A 20,087-nucleotide genomic window follows, 5' to 3' on the forward strand; every position below is an offset into this window, starting at 1 on the left:
GCACATTAAACTGCACGCAGAAAGTCTCAGCTGGCCCGGTCGGGTTCAACACAGGACACTGACTCAGGGACGCCAGAGAACCACTCAGCTACCAGCAGCCAACTCCAGTAGAGGTGGAAATTACAGATCACTTGTCTGATTCAGGATGTTCGGATCAAAGGTTCCTTGTTTGCTAACTTATGTATTTTTATTATTATTATCTGGCATCACCTTTCAGCACTATGATGTAATGAGACTGTTTCTCATGATCACAGTTCTGTAGTAAGTTCTTTGTAGCCAGTATGAAACATAAACCATTCAGTTCAGGGCCAAAATAAAGGCCTTAGTATGCTCCAACAAAGTGCTTCTTGTTTGGCCTGACAGTGTTGGAAAGCTCTCTCTGGATGCCTTATATCCAAGCTGTGCAGAGGTGAGAAAGAAGTAAGCATGTTTTTGTTATGTTTTATTTATTATCCTTCACATTTACCTTTTTTAATCACTTTTCATTACGTCAAGCAATCGCAACACCTATAATCCCTTCAAAGAGAAGTGAGCGCTATTATTAACATTTGTACACTTCATTTAATCAAGAATACTAAAGTTTGGTACCTTTGCTAGAGTTTGCCTTTGGTCAGACAACACATCAACCAAGGTAATCCAAAGCATACTGGGGCCTTAAGGCTATGTAAGTAATGTTAATGAGGATGGTTTTGCAATCATCTGTCTACTACATAGTTATCCTTTCATGATTTTTCACGTGGCTCTCGTGGTCTTTTAATGAGCTTTTGCCCGTGAGGTAAAGTACAGCATCACAGCAGAGCATAACATTGTGTTTCCAGGCAATGAAGTCTGGAGCTTCTTTGACCAAAAAACAACTAATTAAGTCAGTAAAAATAATGATGATTCACTCAGTGCGAGGTTTTTCGTGTTTAAGGATTGTTTGTACATGTGTGAAACACCTCTAAACTAAACCACATTTCCTTCAACAAGTTCAACCAAACCAAAAGCTATCTTAAATAAGTATCAGATTTTGTTTTAGTCCAATATAAATCATCTTGCAAGTGTAGTTGTCATGTTTTTCTTCCCACACAAAACGTAAAGGTCGTTACAAAACAAACACAGATTTGTTCCTTTTTTTCTCTTTTTTTATTCTTTGAAGTCCTTGTTGGTTTTTTTTAACATCACCATTTGTGGGATTTGACACTTTTTTCCATAGTGAGCAAGCATCCCAGAAACCCCACAGCCACCAAGACAAATACCATCACACAGTTTCACTTTCACAAAGAGGGGAAAAGGCTTATAGAGGGGTGGACGAGAGGTTCAGGGGGGCAAGGAGGTGTTCGACATCAGCATCAACAACCTCAGAACAGAAGGAAGCTCCTCTCAGTCTGCAGCACGTTGCGTACATACATATCACTCATATATCATTAGCATAATATGGCATAGAAAAAGCATCCAAGCCGACAGAGCGTTAAAGGAGTATAAGTGTGTGTTTGAGTGTGTGGGGAGGTATGGGACACGGTGAGGATGCAAGAAGTTTTTTAATATCCGAGTCAATTCTTTAAGCATGGGTGCTGCATCACAGCAACGGCTGTTTGATGTGTGTACTTGAAAGTATGTGTGCGAAAGTGTGAGTGTGTATACAGTCTGTAGTGTGCTTTCAACGCTAATAGATTCTTTTCAAGCAGCAGAGGATTCTGAATATCAAGCAACTCAGCACAGGATTATAAAGGAATGGTGCAGCACTGTCACAGAATAATTATTAAAACCTGTGTGCAAGTGTGTGTGTGTGTGTGTGTGTGTGTGCAGGCGCTAAGCTGTACTAATAGCACCAGGTCAGGACGGGTTGCCATGACAAACAAAAAGCAGAACCCTGTGAGAGTGGAGGGGTCTGTCGCCATGGCAACAACCAGAAACAACAAAAGAGCGAGGAGAGTGAAGGAGGGAGGGAGGCGGGGAATGAATGAAAGAGAGAATGGGCCGAAGGAAAGGGAGGGAGAGACAGAAAGTGAAAGGAAGGAGTGACGCGGAAAATACAAAAATACAAGCATGCCATTACTCTCATGAGAGCTGCGCTCACTGCCAAATTCTATTAGCGTTCACAGACGTACACTCCCGCCTAATGTAAGTGTGGTAGTAGTGAGTGTAAGTTGTGTCTTTAAGATGTGAGTGAAGCTTAAATTAGCTACAAGTATCAATACATTGTTAATCAGGAGAATGAGAGAAACATTAGTAAAACAATGAAGGTTGAATTCACCAAAAACCTTGTGGTGCGATGTGTGTGTTGCAGAGGGGATCGACTTTCCATTTCCCATTCCTATCTCGTTTCACCTTTGAATGCCTCAGAGCTTCAGAGACATGTTTTGTTACATTCCCCCTGCTTTGGATGGATATACCATTTGAAATGCTGACAGATTTTGCCTTTTATAGGCTTCCAGTTAGATCAGAGCGGAGGAAAAACTGGCGTTGAAAGCACAAACGCTCAGTGTGTTTTGTGTATGTATGTGTATGTAAGTCTGTCAGGGGCCAGTTGCATAAAGACAGACCTAAACTTTCCAAGTCGAGTCTCTTAACTTTCAAATTTAAGTCAATTTAAAGCCAGACTTCTATGCCTACATCACATCCCAAACCTAGGACTGTGACACTGATTCATTTGTCTTAAAGCTAACTAATGCTAAAGCTATCTTTCATGTGTCTTTAACAATTCCTCGACTACAAGTATGTCCGCTAATATTAATGCAGGAGCTGTTTCTCATCAGACAGGTCTAAAGAATGCTAGACCAGTCAAAAACACAGTCTTATCTTGATCTACATTTATGTAACTGGCCCCTGGCTGCGTCCGTGTTAGCGTTAGCTTGTTGCGCGGTGTTGAGTCATGGGGAAGAAAAGGTTCTGAAAGAAGGTGAGTGGTGGCCAAGAAATTGTTGACATAAGAGCTAACAGAGGAAATCAGTTGCTTGGCTAAATGAAAACCAGATCATTCAAAAAGGAACGCGAGCTTATGAGCGCTCAGCACGGCCGGGAGCGACGTCACGTCCACAACAGTAAGGAGTGCTGTACAGGAGCCTGCTGTGCGTGTCCCATCCCTCACACATCAACACTGCACACTAGTCAGAAGTACATTAGCTCATGTCTACTTTCAAGCGTAAATCAATAGTGCTCAGCCCTTAGGCACCTAGTTACAGAATGACACTAAAAAGCAGTTTGACAACAAGTTAAAAACTCTAAAACATTAGAACATTTCAAGATATCGAGCATTTTTCGTCTTTACAGGGGCTCTACCGACAGAATAGGCCCTACGAAAGCGCAAAATCTGGCACCTTTGAATCGGTTAATCCTGGCTATTTTACATCTTTTTTATCTTACATCCTTCAACTTACCTCAATAAGAATAACAAAACAAGAAAAATCAAACTATCAGTACAACTTCTGTGGGTTCAGGCACATAAAGAGTAGAAAGGAAAGAGGGATTCAGATGAGTATAAAACAGTCACATTTGGAGGAGGAGAAACATTCTGTATGTAAATGCACTGGTTGGTGATGGACGGTTATCGGGTGCTTCAGCAGCTGTCAATCACAAATTTGGACCTTAATGATTCACAGGAATGCAAACAAGCTGGAAATGATGTAGCTGCTTTGTGAATGGCACCTTTCCCGCATTCTAAAAGTTGTCTAAACGGACGGCATTAAAGACCATAAGGCAAGGAAAGGTTGAGTTTGAAGTGACAGCAAGTACAACTTTCTCTTTCCTCCCTCAATCTTTCCTTTAATTTTCCCACTTAACTATAGCCTGATGCTCAGAGATGAGGCATAAAGCTCTATTTACTACCTGCCAGACCTTCTGCTCTACGAGACTCACAAGCTCTAAGGCAGCTGCCAAATATGAAGGATGGTTTTTTACTTATGTACTTTAGCTAATCCACAGGTGGGAAACATGAATTGAGAGCCAGTGCAGTGAGAGTTTATAACCCTAATAAAAGTTGTGTTGTGTTGTTCAATTTTTCAGAAATTTTAAGGCGGTCCTCGAGGCGAATAGTCAATTTGATATAGATTATATAGCAGTGTGCGACTGATGGCGATACACTGGGAAGTGAAGCAACTGAAATGCAACTTCATATAAATCACAGATAGTTTACAACTTGAAGGAAGTTTTAGATTCTTCTCGGCTGAATTAACTGTAAGACGTTTCAATTTTAAGCTATTCAACCTGCTTTTTGGCCTTTTTAAGAAAAGCAACAATAACAATTCTGGTTTTGTACCCACGCTCCATTTAAACTGCTCCCAAAATGAAAGGAAATAATGTAAATACAACAGACATCCTGCATGACAATGATCCACTTTTCTCAACTGTAATAATTCAATTTAGTCTCACTCAACCCCTCTATCAAAACAACAGTAAAACAAACATCAAAAGGATACATGGTGGGGAACATACAGTTTATAAAAACAAAATAATGCAATCAAAAGTGCTCAAATAAGAAGTGTTTTCATTTTTTTCTCTTTTTCCATCATATGAGGCAGACCTTTTTTTGTTTTTGTTTCTAACTGTGTCCTCTAGGATCAGGTTTCGGGGAGGAGGAGAGTGGGTGTGTGAAAAAGCTGCAGAGGAGGTGAAAGATTGAGGCTGACGGACGGCCCGCTCAGGTGCTGTGAAGGGTTCGGCTCCCGGTCTTCTTGCGTGGTTTCGCGACCCCTCAGCTCCTGTTGGACGTCCTTCCTCAAATCTTTGTTTCCTCCTCAGCGGCAGAGGATGAGACTCTAACCCAGGCTGGTGATGTTGGCCCTGCCACCTGGTGGTGCCACGATGCGCTGAGTGTTCCGGCGAGGAATGTTGTCGTCAACCTGAGCACCTGTGAGAGAAAATCGAACATTGGCTATTCAAGTGTGTGCTTATACCCTCGAAAAATACAAAGAATCCTGATATAATTATTAACTTTAATTTAATTATTATTCTAAGTAACTCACTGGGCCTTTCATACAAAAAAGTGACTGAAATCAAAGGGAGTAGCCAAAGCTGGTTAGCTTGCTGGTGAAACAAACAAATGGTGTATGAAAGGAGATCAGATAAATTGATAGCCTCCTCTATTGTGGACCACAACAACCTGCAAGACATGTTGTACATGAAAGGCTCATTTCTAGTCCTTGTTAGCTTATTTTCACTTACAGAAAATGAAGACTTGTTAGTCAACCTACCTCTATTAAGGTTTGACTATTAGCACCAAAATAATGATGATTAGAGAAATAAACTAGAAAAACTTGAAGCAAGCTTGGATGTATAATCCTGCAATGTTGGATGTCCATACTAAATGTGGATGCAGTTTAAAATCTGTAGGTAAAAGTATGTTGGAGTAATCCCCAGGCTTCTCAGCCCAGTCTGCAGGCTGCTGTGAACGGCAGGGCCAATCAGAAGAAAGTGGGCTTGTAGGGGCGGGGTTTCTTAAAGGGACAGAGCTGAGGTTTCAGGCAGAGGCTGTATGAGATCCTGCAGTGCACCATTGTGAGAAAAATGATGAGTTTTTTAAACTGTAAATTATGCTAAGCTACTCCACAGGTGTCACAGAGTGAAATATGAAGCTTAATATTAGCATCCTGTGAACAGTTGTACAATCCCTAAATCAGTGGTTCTTAAAGTGGGGTCCTAGGACCCCTGGGTGTCTGCAAACCATAGCCTGAGGGTCCATGATGTAATTATAATAAATTTATGATAAATCATAAAATCGTGCTATATCATTAAAAACTGCATGTCTACAGATGAGGACCATTTGCACCAATGAAACAAGCATATTGTGTCCATGAGTCCCACCCACGTTAGCTTTGGATCAATAGAAACTGATCATCACACATCACGTCAATCTGTCATGAATCACTCAATATAGCTCAGGTCACAATGAACCGTTCCTGAGGCTGTCTTGCTACTGTTCATTTTCTGAAAGTTTTTAAGATCAATTACTTGAGAAGTATAAATGCTGTTTGAATTTGAATAAAATGAGCCTCTGTTTTAAAGAATATAAGTGGTAATAACATGATGCAAATTCAGATGTTTCTGTTTATCACTGTGAAACAGGTCTGAAGTATTGAGGTTGATAAGTTTTACAATACAAATAGTTCCAATAGCATCTTAGAGTACAAATGGTAGAAAAAATATGCTTAATCAGTGTAACGATTATGAGGGGGTCCCTGTAAGAGGTTCCTGGCCCTAAAAAGTATGAGAACCTCTGCCCTCAATTATACCTAATTCTTTTTAATATACGCTCAGTCACCCAGCTATACCAGTTCTAATCAGTAGAGATATCAAGAAGTGTATAGCTCAATACCATTGTTGTAAACAAAATAAAAAAATGAATTTCCACTGAATTTGTAACATGCAACATTAAAGCTCATAAAACAGCCCTGTCAAATCTACAGTTATGAGATCATACAGATTAGCTTGCAGTAGTGCTGGCTCCTTACTAAAGAAACTTCTGTAAAACTGTGCACTCTACACATTGAATGTGACTATTACTATGTCTATTGTAAGTTCCAGAAGCCTTGAAAATTATTTTTATATGTTGGACCAAATCTGAACTTAAAGTCTGTGAACAGACAGGTACAGACACATTAACACAGAGTCCAGTGTGCTGAGAATCAACAATGTGAATTCACAGGTTTACCTAGGTTGAACTCTTCAGGGATTTCACGTTACTATTACAACAGATAATCTATTTGTTTCCTGTGACTCTGTTCAAATGGATTCAATTAGGTGAAAAATGTTATGAATCCTGCTCTTTATGCAGCTGCGTGCAGGTTGAAGACATGCTGAATGGTGACCTGGTGACCTAAGCATACCTTAGCTTAATTTATGAATGTCTATGGCAGCATGGAGCCACTACTCAGGAGTAGACATCCTCCTTCAATGCTGATGTTTGAACACATTTAACATTTTTTTGGCTTTGAACTAAGTTTCCAGAGTAGACATGTGCAAGAGTAGAAACAATGATTAAGGACTAATGTGTGTACTGACCGGATAGACTGAATCCAGACTGGTGCAGGTTACGGACGGGCTGGTTTGGCTGTTTGGCAGGTGAGGTCTTGGCAGAGGAGGCAGGAGTCATGGTTTTTGGGGTAACTGACACCTCGCAGACCGGACCGTCGTACAGTCCTCTGGGAACACCCCTAAGCTCAGCCAACTGCATTTTAAGGAAAGACATGCAACAGTCATGGCAGTTTAAATAAATAAGAAAATACCCCATACACTAGGAAGGATCCATGCACATTTTGGGTCATTGTTCACATTTACGTCCTAAGAGAAAAAAAGAGTACTGTACCCTGCTGCGAGCCTTTATCCTCTTGTACACGTAGTCGGGGAAAGGTTTTCGGGCCACGTAGCGTCCTGAGCCCTCAGTGGCATGGAGGTTCCCTTCCTCCAAGACGATCTTGCCCTGGCTGATCACCACCAGAGGCCCGCCGCGCACCTCTGTGCCTTCAAAGATGTTGTACTCCACAGTCTGTAGAGGAGAGCAATGGCATGAAAGTAAAGAAAAGGACGGTTGGGGATTATTGTCTGTCAACAACATTTATGTTATCAAATACATAACACAAAAAATATACATGACAAGAACCCATCTTTTGACTGTTCATTATGCTGTCTCCAGCTGTGAACTCATAGTGCCTCGTGAACCATCTCTCATTGCTTATATTCGCTTCAACTTCACAGGACTGACTAAAATAAGTCATAGTACTCTGTTCAAAGTTGTCCCATTCCAAATTCCATGTCAAAATGTTCTCATTCAACCTTACCAGTCCCAGTGGGGTGCCAACATCCCAAAGACATCCCCTGGTTAAAGGGAACTTATTGGTGTAACACTATAAATCAATATATGAATAGCTTTGGTTCTCACAAGTAAAATAAGCTATCACGTGTACAGATCAGAGTTGTCTTTTGTCCCATTCCCCTTAACCTATGAGGAAGGAAGAGGCTGTAAGGACTTAATGAAACACTTGGTAATGTTATTTAATTGTTATTTATTTTGTAACTTAAACACACTCACACACACTTTGCAAATGTTCACCTCTTTTGGATATTGTTTTAAAGGCGGTTGTTAGCCCATCGGAGATGCAGTTCCAGCAAAAACACTTGGCAGGCTAAAGTTCTGTTCATATTTAACACCTTCAAAAGTGCATTTTGTAACGACATACACCCAAAGTGTTTGGCCTTTAGTATCTGACTGTACTCATTAAATGATATGATTATTTTGGACTTTTTTGGCGTTTTTTGCACTGAAGATTTTCCAACATCATCTATGAAATTGTACCATAGTTATGACGTGTCAAGAAGATGGAATGTCTGTGATTTCCATTTCGTGTTTCTTGTCTGACAGCCAACAGCTGCGCTTATGTGATGTTTTATTACAGCTCCTTGTATCTCATAACACTCATGCTGATATATTAAATCATCACAAAAAAAACCCTTCAAAGCAGAGATAAAGTGATTCATCTTTTCCAGCTGATTTTTTCCTATCGTAATGATGATGTAACCTCCCTGCACCACATGCTCTTTGCTGCTTAAGGTCACACATTTATGAAAGTCTCGCTCAGTCTTTATCTGAAAAATTGCCAGAGTGATATGGACGGACTTTGTGTTCCCATGTGATGCCACCATGTAAAATTGCCAGAATGTTTATGGATTGAAGTGCACTTGTGAAAGGAGCTTAACTGATTTAACTCGCTGAGAGTTAAAAGCATTCCCTCTGGCCTAATGCTAATTCGAATTACCACCTTGTGGTTGTACGCCTCTGCAGACCACTCAAGTTTTAGTTCACATCTGTAAGTGTTTCCCACACAGAGAATACAATACCATAAAGGCAAAACAACCAAGCAGCATATAATTGTCAGAAGACCCGTCTCGTGACAGCAGAACAGGTACACAAGGGGTAAGGCGAGGGCAAATAACCGATTGCAGATGGCATGTTTCTCTTGGACGAATATAAAAATAACAATAATAATAATAATAACTTAGATTTATATAGTATATAAAAATAAACATAATATATCAATCAATCCATTCCGCTTATCCGGGGCAATGGTTGTGGTGGCAGCTAAGCAAGCACGTTAGCCCAGTTCTCTCCCCAGTTTATACATTAACCAGATGTAATTAAATTCCCCTGCAGCATTCTTTAGATATCGAATGCAAGCAAATGGGAAGGACACAAGGTCACAGTGACCTTGACCTTTGACAACAAAATCTCATCAGTTGACTCTACAGTCATACTGGATGTTTGCCAGATTTGAGGATATGCCCTCCAGGTGTTCTGGAGATATTACATTAACAGGGATGAGACAAGAACGGAGATGGAAGAAGTGTTTTTTCCAGGGCATTATGATGTCAAGATTAAGTTGACCTTTGACCTTTAGGTTCAAAACTTTAGACATTTGTGTGAAATTGTGTCACAATAAGAGGATGAGGCCTCGAGTTTGACAGAAAATGTTTTTTGGCAGATCATAGTGACCACTAAATTCTTATCACCACAGCCTGTAGCCCAATTGACCCTTCTCTAAGTCCTGTCCCCTTGGTTACTGTTGTTGCCTGTCAAACTTTTTGCTAGCAAAACAAAATTATCCCACTTTTTTATTTTGTTTATAGTGCATCAGAATATGGCTTGCATATTGTAGGCTTGATCCATACACTCCTAAAGGCACAACAGGAAAGCCCAACAAAATCCTGTACAAGGCTGCGCCGATATCATCAGTGGGGGTAACAAAGGCCAGACAGGATCGCAAGTGGAGACCAGTTGACCGCCTTCCAACATTTTTGATCCATGTCCGACATCTCTCCTCTTGAGTTTGTGGCTTCGGAAAAGCGAAAAATATGACACCCCCCTCTACACTTTGAGGATATACTTATGCTGTCAGACCTGCAGATACCACATGCACACCGTTTCAGCATTTCTCCTTGTTCTGAAAGCTTGACAGGCCTCCTGCGCCTAGTTACGGTTCCTAAGGGTCAATTGGCTAGTTGTGCCAAATTTTAGAAGAAATTCCTTCAGTGTTCCTGACTTTTTGCTTTTACAAGAATGTTACAAACGAAAATTGACGCACAGAGAACCAGAAAGCAGCATGCTTTTGTTTGAGCTGAGACATAATGAGGAAAGAAAAAGCTAATCACCGGGTAAAACAGTAAACAAAGTTAAGGTGGCACAGAGGCCTCAGTTTTCCAGCCAGAAGAAGGAAAAGAAGCCAAGGTCGTATTAGTGGTCTGGGTGTTTGGGTGTGTGTGTGTGTGTGGACAGTTAGTGTGCGAAGGTTGCCATGTGACAAATTTGGAAGCTGGATGACTACCCTCTCTTAAAAGCTACTGGAGCTAAAGCTGAGGTCATGGCAATCTGGTGGACTCAAAGAGCCTTAAATGAGATCACCAGTAGGCCAGACTACCCTGTAACACACACACACACACACACACACACACACACACACACACACACACACAGACATTCATGCATAAACCAACCAAATGAGCGGTTTCTCCCATGAACATAAATCCGTCATTTTCTGACTAAGCGGAATAAAAGGAAACCGAAGAACATGACGGCTTAAGCAAACATATTCCAAGAACTTACACACAGGCAATAGAATACACACACACACACACACACACACACACAAAAACACACAGATGTACAGTGTTCTGCCTGTTAACAATCAGAATCGATGTGTTCCAGGTCTCCGACAGATTTTAAGGATGACATCACTCCCTTGATGCTGTTTGAGGCCCACACCCTGTTCAACATTCAGGCCGTCCAACAAAAAGTGGACTAATAAACCAGATGCTCAATTACATTCACTGCATTCTTATTAGTAATCATAAATATTCGGTTTTGTTTCAATCTGAGTTGTGTTTCATGTAGAGTCACAAGATTGTTTGGTGTTTCAAAGAAAGTAAAAAGAACTTGTTTTGATCTAAGTGTTAATCTGGAGTGATGCCATTTGTCATTATTCGTCATGGCAAGGTTCGTGGACACGTCTTTCACCTCTACGGTTTGGGTCCTTTAGTTTCAATGAAGTGAAATCTTAATGCAAGGTTAAAGAATTAAATTATAGTGTTTTAAACATTGTGTTTTAAACTTTTTGGCAGCAGTTTCAAGATGAACCTTTCCTCTTCTCACATCTGTTTTTTGTTTCTTGGCATCTATAAAAAATTCTTGAAACAAGATGGTTTCTAATTGTTGAATTGTTTCAGTACAAATAACTCCAAGTGTTTAGGACCCATTTACAGACAAAAATGATTTTAAAAATTGACTTTTATTTGATGATTTTTCATTGTGCGTTCTTAACCATTGAAGATTAGCTTTTTTAGATTATTGTAACTCCTTGTATGTTGGTGTAGATCAGTTGTCTCTTTATCACTTACAGCTGGTTCAGAATGCACCTGCCGATCTTCTGACTGGGAATAGACGACAAGATCACATCACACCAGTACTTGCTTCTCATCACTGGCTTTCTGTCACTTTCAGGATCCAGTTTAAGATTTCATTACTTGTTTTTAAAACTTGAAATGCACTAGCTACTTGTCTGAGTTGCGCCAACATGCTCCAGTGAGAGCACTGGTGTCAAAAAAACAGATGCTTTTGGGTGCTCCAAGATCCAGGCTCAAAACCAGAGGAGACAGAGCCTTTGCGGTGGCTGCTCCAAACCTGTGGAACAGTCTACCTGTAAATATCAGAACCACTCAGACCCTTGAAAGTATTAAATCCTTGCTTAAGACCTACCTCTTTGTCTTGACTTTTTGATTCCAGTTAAGCTTGACATCCTGACAACCATATATTTACTCTTATTTAATGTGTTTTTATGACCCTTTTTACTCATTTTTTGTCTTTTATTTGATATTGTGTTTTAACATTGTGCAGCACTTTGGTCAACAATGGTTATTATAAATGTGCTATATAAATAAACTTTGACTTGGCTTGACTTGACTAATTCAAACCCTTAAAGACTTTAGTGTCCCTCTGTGGTAATATCAAAAGACACTGAGTTAGAGAACAATCGCACATATTATCACTTCAAGTCCTTACCGAGTTGTGACTCTTGGCAGAGATAATCTTCGTGAAGTCAGGGTCCCACAGCACCAGGTCGGCGTCTGAGCCCACAGCGATACGACCCTTGCGAGGGTACAGGTTAAAGATCTTGGCCGCGTTGGTGCTGGTCACTGCTACAAACTGGTTTTCGTCCATTTTACCCGTCACCTGAAATAAGTCAAAGCTGAGAGTGAGAACAGCACAGGGGTCACTGTCGTACTTTCATTTACTCAAGCTTGTCCTGACCTTCTCTGTGCCGTTCCTTTTCATGCATACTGAAAGTACATGATTTGTGAGGTGTTGAATTCACTGAATTACAACAAGACTTAGAATCTATAGCCTCGCTCACAGCCCTGCGAGGCGTCATTTACGGACAGTGGTTCTTTAGCTTAATGCTAAGTTCAGCATGTTAACATGCTCAGAATTACAATGCAAACATCCTGGTATACCAGGTATACCATGCCTATGGCCCACTGATGAAAGCCTTTGCATTTGCAGAATTATTGACTAGGCGTTGGTCGCGACATTCGCAGAAAAAAATCACAAGTAGTGACACATTTTCCATCACCCAGCAGTGGTTGGTCTGCCGGAGAGGGTAGGCAGAGCTAAGTGGATGTTTTTCCAGTCTCTGCAAGTGTTGTGAGTAAACAGTAATCTACTATGGCTGAACAAACAAACGAAAGATCGATGACTACAGATACAACTTCAAAAATAAGTGAAAATCCAAAGAAAAAGAAACAAATTTGATGCTCAGATGAAGGCAAACAATCTAAAATGGAAAGCGACGTTCAGCCAGGAAAATCAAGAGTTACAACCAGAGCCAACCGTGGACGTCTGAATATGTGGCAAGTGTACTCCTACAGTTACCTCATATTACCATAAGGTGCCGCCAAAGAGAACGAAACATAAAACTTTGAGATTATATCTTTAATAAAAAGTCATTAGAGATTCATCCTTCATGGATATCGACTATCTGTGCCACATTTAAAGCAATGCATCCACAAGTTGTTGAGATATTTTATTGTGGAACAAAGTGGAGGACCGAGTGATGGACACTGCTGCTCATTAAAAAGTCTGGTTATTTAGGCACAAACAGTCTTTCAATGGATTTAACTGAAAAGTACTATGAAATTATATATAAAGATATCATGAAATACAGCTACATAGAGCAAGAAGTGTACCCAAAATGCTGACCCATAGTACACTTCATCCTCTTTAGTGTAAAATACATACCACACACTTGTCCCAGATGATAGACATCCTCTCCTCAGTGCCATTGACGCCTTCAGGAATCAAGCTAAAGTCATCTTTGCCCACAGCACGCTGGGCAGTGTTGAAGGGACAGTGTGCACTTCCTGTCACCTGCAGGTCACCACTATACAGAAGGTCAAGGTGTAAAAAGAGGACAGAGGGGACATTATTTGTTGTTGTATTGAAAAATGTAGTAACACAAAGTCCAATTTGGCATCACAGTATTTCCAGTTTGGATGTTCTCACCAGGAGAGCAGGGAGTTGAGATAGTCTGGCGTGGTCGGGTCGGGGCTCAGGGGAGGGGAGGTGACGTAGGCAGCTGCTTTGGCCCAGTTCTTGCTCCAGTAGTGAGATCCGTCTGTTCCCAGGCTAGCAGTGATGGGCTCGCCATAGACCACAGTACCTGAAAGTCCAAATCCATTACAACACCTCACACTCCAATCCCGGAGTTTGTTTCATGCATGTCAATGTTTCCTGTTGCAAATCTTTCTGTGACTTGTGTTGGTTTTCTGTCATATCTGCTGTATTAATATACTGTTTTCTAGTCCAAAACCTAAATCTAAGTGTGGAGAACCAAAAGTCAAATATTTATGTCTGTGTTATTGGTGTGGCCTGAGGTTTTGTTGTAAGCCTTATTTCTGTGGTTTCTACTTTTGGAAAAGAGACATTAAGTTGGTGACTAATCGTGCAGAAAATGTGGATTTAATTCGATTAAGATCTGAAGAATCTCCACTACTGGACTCTCACCCTTCTTCCTGGCCTGAGCGATGACATCAGCAGCACTCTTGCTCATCACCTTGGTGATGTAGAGGGGGCAGTTGGTCTGATTGGCCACAGTCACAGAGCGGTTTACAGCCTCCGCCTCCACCTAGAGAAGAGATGTTTTGCTGAGTGACCAACTGCTGACCATCACATGCCCATCATTTCCCTATGACCTAAAATAACCTCCACAGCTCTTCCTGTTCTGTTTGCAAATTGAATATCATCATATGACAATTTATAAAAAAAAGAAAGTGGGTTTATTTGATCACATAAAAGCGAATGGTCTCTCAGACTATCCTGAAAATTACAGATAAACTCAATTATAGACAAATAGCTTAAAGTTAAAGACATCAACTTTAAAATAAAGTGATGAAAATATTCTAAACTGAGTGGGCGAATAAACTGAGTTTGTCGTTTTGGGCAGTGCACTTTTTGTTTTCTAAGAATTATCTTGAAAAAACAATCTAATTTGTACAATTAGCTTAGCTTAGCATGAAGACTAATGACATGGGGAAAAGCTTAAGGAACATAAATAACTTGTGGGGTTTATGTCCAAGTCTTAACTGTTTTTTTTGCACAATTAAAAACAAGATATTACAGCTTATTAAGTGATCTTAATTGTTGCTCAAAGGGGACTAGCTATTTACCTATTCCAGTCTTTTTGCTAAGCTAAGCTAACCAACTGCTGGCTGTAGCTTCACATTTATGGTACAGACACACACAGGAATCTGTTGTGTCTCGAATCTTCTTATTTAAATCTCTCCATGAAGGCAAAGAAGCATAATTCCCACCGTTCCCACAATATCAAAGTTTTATTTTCCTTCTGTTTTTCATCCATAGCAACAAATAAGAAGGTAAAACACTTAAGAGCTCCCTGGCAGCTTATTTTGAAAATGAGACGGAGGGATTGTGATTTTTCACTGACAAACAGCGACAAAGTGTTCCACGAAGAGAGAACACTGTCGTCCTGTCTGTAAATCCTTTTGGACAATGTGCCCCTGTTGATGCTTTTTTTGCCTGAATTCTGTCTCAGAACAACAAATTTTAGTAAAAAACAAAATAATCATAAGTCATTCCTGAAATTTCATTCACTACTTTGTTGCCAGATCTGGCTGTTTGTGACTAACAACAGCTATTTATCTAAAGGAAGTGCTCTAATTTTATTATGTCTCTGTGGTTCCCAATTGGAATAACCACATAAACAAATGAAGTGAGTCACCCGTTGGTTCACTTTTAAACTGTCAAATGACACAACACCAGCAGCTGTGAAGGCCACAAGGTTAGCGGGGAAATGACTGCTGTAAATACAACACAGAGATTGACTCCTTCTTCACTTTCCAGTGTGAAAACAAACTTTCCATTAACAAAAGCAGACAGGTCGGTGTCCTCAGTGCTAAAAGTCTCTCCTACCTCCTCAGGACGGCTCAGCACATGTCCCTCAGGCCCAGAGATCCCTTGCTCCAGGATCCTGCGCTGCTCCTAAACACACACAGCAGTAACACTTAAATAAATCATAGTGGAAATGCAAGATGTTGAGTCATAGGCAGATGTTCAACATGGTCAGCCTTGGCAGTAAAGGCTGTCTGCCGTGAGCATCGACTCAAGGCTTAGCGCTTTGCAAATAATCATGGGTCAATTGTTGTATGGAGCGAGTGTCATACCTCAGCGACAATGTCTCCATTCTCAGCGTGAACCTGGGCGATGGCTCCAAGGTCGCGGATCACACTGAACACCTCGTACACCTGCAGCAAAGAGGAATGTACCGTGATGATCTAGGATTCACATGCTTAACTTTGACCCTGACATGTTAGGTATCATTGAGTGATGTACAAAAGTAAATTCTGTCAAAGGAGCATGTGGTCAGGAGGTTGTTTGAATGAAAACCTAACTTGTTAGCTTTGAGAAAGCCTATATTTAGTCTGAGACCGTGGATCATCAGGATTTGCTTCTTGGCTCTCCAACGAGTGAGCATGTATGATATTTTTTTGAGGGAGATTGATTTCTTCAACCTCAAGAGGATAATCATTACTATAAAGTTCAAAAACACTTTAGTGGTGATATGAAACATCGACCCTGATTTTCCAGAACATGAGAGTCTCCCACCCTCTGATTGTTTATTGAGCTGCAAGATCATACTCAGACGTGTACTCAGAAGGAAAACTGATGTGTTGAATGAGTCATCACCTCCCAGCTGCCGAACAAGCAACAACAAAGAGCCGTCAAAGTTTGACATCGGAGAAGATGGACTCTGGTTTGCGAACATTCCTCGCACAGGTGCAAAGAGTGACACAGATCTGTTTCAAGGCTGCTTTCAAGTGGGATTCAATCATTTTAGCCATGAGTCACAAAGAGAACTTGGACGGAGACGTGGCTTCCATTATCCAGTCACTTTCCCAAGAGAAGCACACAGACAATCAGGGTGAAATGACGTCTTGCCAAGACTAACAGCCTCACAGAGTAACTCTCGCCGAGGGCAGGAGCCAGAATCACAGCTGTGATATCACATCTACGATGTAATGATGTCGGGTTCATTGTAGGCCACAGATCTCTCTGCCCACTGGCTCAGGTTTTAATTAAACGTCATTGAATGTGACATTGCCTGAATAAAAAAAGCCTAATGTGAGAATATATTACTTTTTTAATGTTTTTCAACAGTTCTGGGTGAGCCCTTAGTCCGCCGGATAAAGTTATAATCTAGCTGTTAATTTGGAAAATCCATCTAATGCTTCTACAAACAGCATCATCATCGTCTGCTGATTCCTTTGTGCGCTGTCACATCTCATATCTCACTGATAATCATTCAGCTAACTGAAATTGGTACAGATCTGATCTGTATTAATGTGCAGCAGCAACTGTTGTGTTAAAGGATAATTACAGTTTAATTAGATTTAGTGTAACAGAGTATGCATCTCAATGAAGCCAATCAGAATTAGGGGATATATTTTTGAAGTCGAAGCCCCCAAACTCTTGCACTCCTAGCATGTAAGGCTAAATGAAACACATTATTATTAATTTGTTAGCTCAGCATGTTATCTTTCTTTTTTCTTGTGGTCTTAACTTTATTAAGTTATTGTCATTGTTTCTTTAAAAAATGGTCTTTGTGTGAAATTGTATTGTTTTAGGGTTTGCCTATCTGTAATTGTACAGCGTTTGGTCAACTATTGTTGTTTTTAAGTTTGCTTTATAGATACTTTGGATTTGATTGGTCTAGAATAATGTTCCACACTATACCTACCTCACTCAAGGTTTCATCTAAACTCAACAAGGAGTCTTGAGATGTTTTATTTGATTGTGATTTCACCTTTTTACCTCTAAAATGCTGCAACACTGTTTTTGTATGTTGTTGAAACATTTGAGCATTTTTTACTTAATGCTTTGGCAAAAATGTTCCTCAAAACTTCATTCAGAAAAGGCTTTTAAACTGAAGCTGAATTGAGAAAATGCATACTCTTTAAAGTCGAAAGTTGTCTGTTTTAGGGCATGACAAAGAATGAAAGAGGACAGAAGTATCCCCACCTGAGCGTCAGTAAGCTGGAACACATCCTTATAAGCCAGGTAGACCAGGAAAGAGTTGACACCTGGCAACATAGAACGTCAACGTGTTAAAATCATGAGTGAAGTAGAGGATTAAAACAGATTCTCATATAAAATGTGACTTTATGTTGGGTGTGGTCTCACCGTGATCCTTCACCAGCGCCTCCATCTCTTCCTGGATGCCTTTGTGCCACTCGGTGATGTCGACATGCAGCGAGTAGTCACAGCAGGACTTGCTGTCGGCCCACTCGCGCCACTGCTCAAAGGCCGAGATGAGGCTGATTCCGGGCTCAGGGATGACGTGGTCAACTGGATACAAACAAACAATCAGAGACAAACACAGTGAGTGAGACCCTGTTGTGATATTATCTATCAATCAGGATTATTATGTTGTTTCCTGTCTTGTCTTCCTGTCACATCTTGAGTGGTTTCAGATTAATTTCATTCCAACTGGACCACATGAAACATGAAATCTGAAATTGATATCGACAGATATTAAAAACATGAATCCCTGAAAGTCTCGACGTTTGTCTCCCGCCTCTCAAATAGCATTTCAAATTGTTTTTTGTCACTTTCCATTTTGGCTGTAAATGAGTCCACTGACATTCAGTCACCAGGCTGCCACCCATTACATCACTGTTTCAGACCTGTCTGACACTGAGCAGTCAGCGTTATAACCGAGGTGGCAACGATACACGAGTCATCTGCGAGTGTTTGTTCTACTGTGAGGGATAGGAGAGTTCAGCTGCTGAGTCAGCACAGGGAGGGCCAGAGGCAGAGAGGAGCTACATTTACCTTAATTATATTTTTATCTTTACAGTCCTGTACCTTTTTTAATAGTAACAAAAAGAAAGTAATAAAAAATTCAGGTAGCTTCAACAACTTTACATAATACAAGTCATAAATAACTTAAAGCCCCTGTGAGGAGTTTTTCGCTGGTTATGAAACAGACTGAAATTAATTCTGATGACTCTCTATGAGTTACAAAAGCAAACCAGACCATCAGCAGCAAGACTGATTATTTCTATGTAGTTATTTTTAATGCCTGAAACTGCTGGCGGGGGGTTGGTGTCAGACGAAGCGATTAGCTCCACGCTGCCTTTGTTAATATTTTCCAGGGCAAAAATTTAAAGTGAGTGATATATATGACAGTTAAAGAAAGTCATATGTATCAGTCATATGTTAAAAACCATCACTTCAGAATGTACAGGACAAAATCAGAGGTACAGCTTCGTCCACAGGGGGCGCCAAAATCAACACAAACCGAAAGTTCCTCACAGGAGCTATTAGTGTTTTAAGAGTAGTGCTCTCAAAGCAAAGAGATAAAATCTGTTATTAGCAACATGAAAATAGATCTGGCAATTGGAATCCAACTCTAGCAACTGTAGCATGAAATAGTACCAGGATATAGCATAAAATATATGTTAAATATCAACTAAAAGTAGCAAATGAGAGATATCAGGTAAACACCATGAAAAGGAAGCAGTCGATATGCCAGTAGATGTTTTGCACCGTCTTTGGATTAGAAAGATCCCTGTGGACCTGAGGAAAAAGAGTTTGGACGGTAAGAGGAAATTTAGACAAACAAAAGCCTAAAATAAAGTTAAAAATAATTATTCATTCAAATCTGCAGTCTGTGTGTCCAAAGGGAAAGTTAATTGACTTCCTGGCTCAGTCTGAACATTGTGGCTCGTGAGTCCTCACAGCAGATGGATGGTTTCATTTTTTGGCCTCCTCATGAGCAGGCCTGGCACCCTGCCTGTTCTCATGGAGATATTTTCAATTAAAGCCAATCAGTGAATAAAGAAGCCGGGAAAGAGGCACTGTAAACACTGTGGTCACAGTGAGGACTGGAAAGGAGACTGAAACATAAAGTCACAATCAGACTGAACTGTCTGCTGCTCACTTACTGATCATGGTGGTGCCTCCGGCCAGCGCCGCCTTGGTGCCTTGGTAGAAGTCATCAGCGGATGTCATACCTCGGTCAGGCATCTGGAAACGTGTGTGCACGTCGATGCCGCCCGGCAACAACATGCGGCCATGGGCGTCAATGGTTTTAACCCCTCCGGGAACAATGAGGTTTTCTCCAATTTGTCTGAGGAAAAGAATATTAGAAAATAAACGGAAAAGAAAAACTAATAAACAATTATATAAAATAAACAAAACAGTCGTAGTTTGTTGTTGCGGTATTGAGGTGTTTAGTTTTCTGCTTTGGTGATGTGTTGGAATTAATTGCCCACTTTGTTTAAAAGTCAATTTATTAGGCAAACAGTCGAACAACAACTCCTGTGTTCAGGTAAAATGACTGTTTTCTAAATGGAGTCTGGTGGCTTTCAAGTCAGAAATGTAGCTAACAGTTGTTTCTGGTATAAAACGAATCTTACCTCAACAATAATCTGAGCCAGATTGTCTTTGTTTTTGCCTAATTATTTGTGTAATTAACATACAGACCATCTTTCACTGGGTTGAATAGTGGTATATTGAAGGTGTAGACTGATATGATGTAATGTAACTA

The 20,087-nt window shown here is 40.5% G+C and overlaps 1 protein-coding gene across 2 annotated transcripts in view; it reads right to left on the reverse strand.

Moving 5' to 3' along the window:
* Window positions 1-429: 429 nt before the first annotated feature.
* The window catches only part of dpysl2b (dihydropyrimidinase like 2b), a 36,430-nt gene continuing 16,772 nt past the window's right edge, over window positions 430-20,087 (reverse strand). For both annotated transcript variants that reach the window (XM_069677124.1, XM_069677125.1), the window contains exons 3-14: window positions 19,483-19,667; window positions 17,717-17,881; window positions 17,555-17,616; window positions 15,700-15,780; window positions 15,449-15,517; window positions 14,024-14,144; window positions 13,523-13,679; window positions 13,259-13,400; window positions 12,023-12,193; window positions 7,283-7,462; window positions 6,979-7,144; window positions 430-4,828 (exon numbers count right to left, since the gene is read on the reverse strand). In XM_069677124.1, coding sequence (XP_069533225.1) covers window positions 4,737-4,828; window positions 6,979-7,144; window positions 7,283-7,462; window positions 12,023-12,193; window positions 13,259-13,400; window positions 13,523-13,679; window positions 14,024-14,144; window positions 15,449-15,517; window positions 15,700-15,780; window positions 17,555-17,616; window positions 17,717-17,881; window positions 19,483-19,667 — 1,591 coding nt within the window. In that variant the 3' untranslated portion in view covers window positions 430-4,736. The remainder of the gene's footprint in view (window positions 4,829-6,978; window positions 7,145-7,282; window positions 7,463-12,022; window positions 12,194-13,258; window positions 13,401-13,522; window positions 13,680-14,023; window positions 14,145-15,448; window positions 15,518-15,699; window positions 15,781-17,554; window positions 17,617-17,716; window positions 17,882-19,482; window positions 19,668-20,087) is intronic.

The sequence above is a fragment of the Semicossyphus pulcher genome, unplaced genomic scaffold (assembly GCF_022749685.1).
Source record: "Semicossyphus pulcher isolate SPU_LCO1_2020_fin unplaced genomic scaffold, fSemPul1.0.p SCAF_28, whole genome shotgun sequence".
NCBI classification, from domain to species: domain Eukaryota; kingdom Metazoa; phylum Chordata; class Actinopteri; order Labriformes; family Labridae; genus Semicossyphus; species Semicossyphus pulcher.